At 34.3% G+C, this 5,817-nt stretch overlaps 1 protein-coding gene across 1 annotated transcript; it reads left to right on the top strand.

Annotated features, from left to right (window-relative positions):
* The first annotated feature begins 2,747 nt into the window (after positions 1 to 2,747).
* LOC147497213 (uncharacterized) lies at positions 2,748 to 4,501 on the top strand. The gene is made up of 2 exons (XM_086562806.1): positions 2,748 to 3,819; positions 4,053 to 4,501. Exons 1-2 carry the CDS (start codon positions 2,748 to 2,750, stop codon positions 4,499 to 4,501), a joined length of 1,521 nt encoding a protein of 506 aa, XP_086418932.1.
* The last annotated feature ends 1,316 nt before the right edge of the window (positions 4,502 to 5,817 follow it).

The raw sequence follows: 5,817 nt of genomic DNA, 5'->3' as shown, positions 1-5,817 counted from the left end.
ATAGATAAGGAAACAATAGTTTTATTTCTGAGTCGTTGTAGTATAGATGAAGTTTGTGAGTACCTTCACTGGAAAACTCTCACGAGGCTATAACTCGTCCACTAGGGAATTCCTAGTGGTTTAAGGCCTTATTGCATATGGTCAATGCAATCGCACTCGGCGAAACGAGATTAGTTAGAACTCAATTTTTGGTTACTTATGCTAATTTCTCATATTTGCTTGAGGACAAGCAAAATGCTGTTTGGGGGTGGTTTGATAAGAGCCCAAAATTGTAGTTTTAACCCCTTAATAATACTACTTTTAGACCAATTATGCGAGTAATAAATAAGAGTTAATGCTAATTACGTGTTTTTATGTATTTCAGGCATGGAACTTAATTATGTGTAGAAATGTGCCACTTTGGTGATATAAAGGAGCAAAGGGTTGGTTGCTAAGAAGTTATGTGATAAAGGCCAAGATTCAAGGAGACAAAGCCTTTATGAAGCCCGGTCAAAAGCTGAAAAGTTAATACGGGCAGAAATAGTGCACAAGTTAGTAGAACTTCCGAGAACCATATCTTTGGACTCAAACCTCAGATTTGGGCCTACCTTATGTCAAAACGACCGGCTCGGAAAGAGCTTTCCAATGGTCTAAGCCTTAACCCAATCAGAAGAGCAGAAGTGGACAAAAATTATGCTGAAGTCAAAGCCTGCTGAAACAGGCTCTGTGGACTGAATAAATTAGGCTTTGGGCTCGATTTTCTGGCCCAAAACATGAGACCTCAGCCCATGCACGAAATGGTCGATCTGGTCTCCTCCTTTACATAAAACAAGACTTAGCTCTTAAGAAGGAGATAGTTAGAGAATCTAGAATAGAGAGTAGCCATTAAAATAGCTTGTAGATCTAGTTTTGAATTCAATTAGTTAAATTAATTAGTTTCATACATTGTTTTAGATTAATTATTTGAATCACAGTTCTTCATTGATTAGATAAATAAAATAGTTAATTCTTGTTCATTTCGATTTTGTCATTTAAAATTGTTAGATCTAATTTCAGTTGTTGCTATTCAATTCTTAGTTATTAATTTAGAATTCAATTATTGTTTAGTTAAATTTAATAAAGTTATAATCTTTATATTACGTCTAGTTTTAATTCACATCGTAGTATAATTCCTACCATTGCTTTCATTAGACTTTGAATAGATTAGTCAATCTAGGAAACTTGAATGCTAAAGAACTAAGAGTGGAACGAACTTTTTACTCCACTCTATTTCGATAGAATTGAGAGTATAGAAATCTTTGATAGCAACGCGTAATTAAGTTTAGTTTCACTTGCGTTTTGAGTTTCATCATTCATTTCGTAGGTAAATTATTCAATTTTACATTTATCATAACACATGAAGAAAACCTGAAAATTTTGCATCAACCTTTTCTCTTTTCCAAGATCAATTTTAAAGGTATTTGATTAGTCTTTTAAAATTTAATTATTTTTTTATTTTATGTTCTTTTCTCTTACGTTTATGAAATTGTTACAGGTTAAGATTATGACAATCGAATATCATTCATTGAAAATGATCAACAAAGCAGATACTCCATGGAAAATTCAAGTTAGAGTTACCAGAAGGTGGAATGACCTATTCTTCAATGATCTTGCACTTAAAAGCAACAACGTTTTACTAATGGACGAACATGTTTTATTTAAATATTTATTTAACATATATATATTATTATAAATTGTTCAGTTATATATTATTCATTGTACGGGTCATGAAATTCAAGCTACATATTCATTAAAATTAACAAAGAAGTTTGAAAAATTCATTCAAGATGACAATGTCCTAATCATTGAAAACGTCAAAGTGAAAGAGCCATCAGAAAATTTTTGTACTGCAGCACATGAGTTCAAGCTTGAATTTGATGATAAAACAATACTGAAATTAGCAAGCAATCCGGACGTTGAAATTCCAAAGGACCTTTTCTTTTTCACATCCTTCACAAATATTCATTCAAAAAAAAAATAACATTGTTATGATAGGTAATACATTCATTGGAAATTTTCATGCTTACTAACTTACGGTGTACATGTATACTCAATAATCTTTTACATGCAACAGATGTGATAGGTGTGCTTATAAAAGTCAAAGAAATTGAAACGTCAGTTATCAGATCTGGCAGTGAAAGACAAAGATGAGACATTATAGTTGTCGATACAAGGTATGTAAGAAACCAAGTAATGGGGCTCAGCCCTTTGGTTTTAATCCGGTTGAGTATAAACCCCTTCCTATCGACCAATACCACATAACCTCCCTATTTATCGGCTCATATCACATAACCTCCCTATTTTCCAATAATAGGAAAAATCCAGTCCGCTTTCTATTTCCTATTTTATTTTATTACCCGTTTTACCCTTTTTACATATTCATCATAATTTCGACCAAGAAGAACACCAATTCATCTGCTTGGATAACACGATTTGACCTCCTTTGTTTCTCAATTGAAAAAAACACCGATTCATCTGCTTGGATAACACGATTTGACTTTATTTGTTTCTCAATTGATGAAAGAAGGTTAGACGTTGAAGAGATTCACCTCTTTTCCATCTTCTTTGCGATGAATCTCTGAGTTAAATTGCTTGGATAACATGATTTGGCCATGAAAATTTAAAAGTTAAATTGCTGAAAATATTGTTTTGTTGGTGATATTGACTATGTAAAAATACATTTACATATGTTCATCAATTTGATTTTGTTGTTTTTCGCAAATGCAGACATGGATGGGACTGCTCTTTTTGCTATTATGTACGAGACGCGAATTATGAGTGTCCGTGTCAGGACTAACGGTATGATTTCTGATTTGAAGCGTACGATTTCTGAAAAGTGGCTAGACCTTACTCCATTGTCTATAGAACTGTATTTTGTAAGGGATTCAAAGCGTATTGTGATAGATACTGACTCGAGGATTCAATCCCTTGTTTGCTTCAATTTGGTTAAAAGTTTTGATACATTTTTTATAACAGCATCGTCAAGAGGATTTCTTGTTTTGTGTGATGATGGTTCTAGTTCCAAAGTCTCTCTTCAGGCTTCTTCTTGTACTTCTACTTCTTCTATGTCTTCTGCTACATATGATGAAAAATATTTTAATGTCGCTTCTTTGCCTATTTTGACTGGTGTGGGACAGAGATTTCCTGGTGGTGCTGCCAATTTTCGTGTTGAGCTTTTACGCCATTGTCTTGTTAATAATTATAGAGTTCTTATTAAGAAGAATGATCCTAATAGAGTCACGACTGAGTGTTATTTGAAGGATGAAACTGGGTGTCTATGGAGAGTTCACGCATCCAAGAAGTATAAGATGTCGAAGTTCTTTGAAATAAAGACAATGGAAGCAAAACACACATGTGGAGCTGGATTTGCTGACGTTAACAATCCCCCAGTGAATAGTAAACTTGTAAAGAGTATTGTTTTAGATATGGTGAGAGACAAGCCTTTGATTAAGCCAGGTGAAATCATTGACCATTTTCTAAAGGTATATGGTGTGAACTTGAATTATTATTTTGCATATACCGGCGTAGATCTTGCATTGAAGGAGATATATGGGGACTATGCTTTATCTTATCATCAGTTACATTGGTATGTTAGAAAGCTGAAAGAAACCAATCCAGGGAGTCATGTTGTTCTGGAAAAGGAATCAACAATAGGAAAGTTCAAGAGATTATTTGTTGCATTTGGTGTTTGTATTCACAGCTTTAACTTCTGTTGTCCTATGCTTTGTTTGGATGGAACTTTCATGAAAACAAAATACAAGGGGTGTGTCTTGTCAGCTATTGCCAAAAATGCAAATGGGGGTATGTCTTTTTGAGTTTGTGACTTTTTACATAGTAGTTCATAGTAGTTTGTAAAACTGAACAAGCATAAACTATGAAAATTTTCGTTCACACCAGATGTTTAGCCTATGCATTTTAATATTTACATAATAATTTAGCATATGAAAGTTTATTTTTATATATTTGAGTTAAGTTTTCATAATGAGTATGGTACACAAAACCAAATTAATAATTGATGTTTATTTGTGTTCCAGGTATTTTTCCAGTAGCTATGGCGGTTGTACTTTCTGAAAATGATGATAATTGGGATTGGTTCTTGGAGCAACTTAGGTTGGTGGTCTCCAAAGATCGTAGGCTAACTTTTATATCTGACAGAAACCATGGTCTACTCGTGGGTGTCCCTCACGTTTTTCCTGATTCCCATCATGGTTATTGTTTGTGGCACCTTAAAAATAATCTTAATTCAGCTATGCCCAACAACCATTGCTTCCGCTTGCATACCCTGGATCTTTTTTCAGACCTTGCCTATGCTAGGACGCACCATGAGTTTGAGAAAGTGATGGCTGATTTTCGAGATGTTTGCGGCAATCAAGTGAAAACATTATTGTCCACCATAGGTTATGAGCATTGGTGTAATGCTTATTTTCAAGGAAATGGATATGGCAATATGTGTTCCAATATTACGGAAAGCTTCAACTCTTAGATCCTACTAGAACGACACTTGCCTATCACTACAATGGTGGACAAGATCCTTGGGAAAATTATGAAAATGATGTCTGATCAGCGGGGGTTAGCAAGGAGCTGGACTTCTATCTTATGTCCATCTATGGAAACTTTATTAGCTGAGAGAATCGAGGTGGGGAGAAGTTGGGTAGTTCTCAAGTCAAGGGAGGGTATTTTTGAGGTGCGTGCTACTCATACTCACTTGGTTGACTTGAATAGAAGTCACTGCTCTTGTAATTGGTGGAGAATCGAAGGATTCCCTTGTGCACACGTACTACGCTGCATTTTGGCTGATGGATTAAATGTGTATACCTACTGTGATAAATTCTTCTATTCTCAGACATTCCGTGATAGTTATTCAAGAGCTATAGTACTTGTGGAGAACTGTAAAATGCCTACTAAGATACCAAGTGTGCCTGATTTACTACCTACGGATCTGAAAAAGAAGATGGGGGACCGACAAGAAACGGAAGCACAACACCGGTGGTACAAGAGATAGGAAGAAGAACAAGGGCCCTTGCTATGGCCACCGCAACCCAAGAGTGGGCTCCACTCCTATAACATGCTCTGCACCGGCTTAATGAATTTGCATTTTTTCATCTATTCTTTGATGTTGCTCGTATATGAAAAACAAGATGTCGATGAACTTGTAAGATTTTATAGTTTGATATTGGATTTTAAAGTTTGATGTTGGATTTTATATGCTACGTTTTTTAGTTGGAGAATGAAAAGATAGTTTTACATAGTAACTTTTGGGGATGAAATTAACCTGACACCTAACAAATTTTATGTAAAAGTATTTTTACATAGTCATTATATATGTAAATATATATTTACATAATAACTTTTGGGATTGAAAAGTTCCAGACATACCAAATATATGTGAATGTATTTTTACATAGTCATATATATGTAAAACTATATTTGCATAGTCACTAAAGCTATGCAAACTTAAATTTACATAATACCTTTTGGAAATGAAATTGGCCTGACACCTGACAGAATATATGTAAATCTATATTTACATAGTCATTATATATGTAAATCTATATTTACATAGACACTAAAGCTTTAATTTGCTTTGCAATTTAGTAGATGTTTGAGCTAGCTTTGCTATCCAATTTAGTAGATGTTTGAGATGAAATGGTGATCAGTTGGATAAATATCTACTAAATCTATCCACTCCAGGAGTTTAGATTTGTCGTCTTCCCAATTTGCACAACCTTGGACGACAACAAAAGAGCAAAACTTGTGCATGCATGATAACTCTTGGCTTTAACATAAAATGGACATATA

Source organism: Coptis chinensis, chromosome 5, assembly GCF_015680905.1.
Source record: "Coptis chinensis isolate HL-2020 chromosome 5, ASM1568090v1, whole genome shotgun sequence".
Classification (NCBI taxonomy): domain Eukaryota; kingdom Viridiplantae; phylum Streptophyta; class Magnoliopsida; order Ranunculales; family Ranunculaceae; genus Coptis; species Coptis chinensis.
This window is presented reverse-complemented; position numbering and strand designations above follow the sequence as displayed.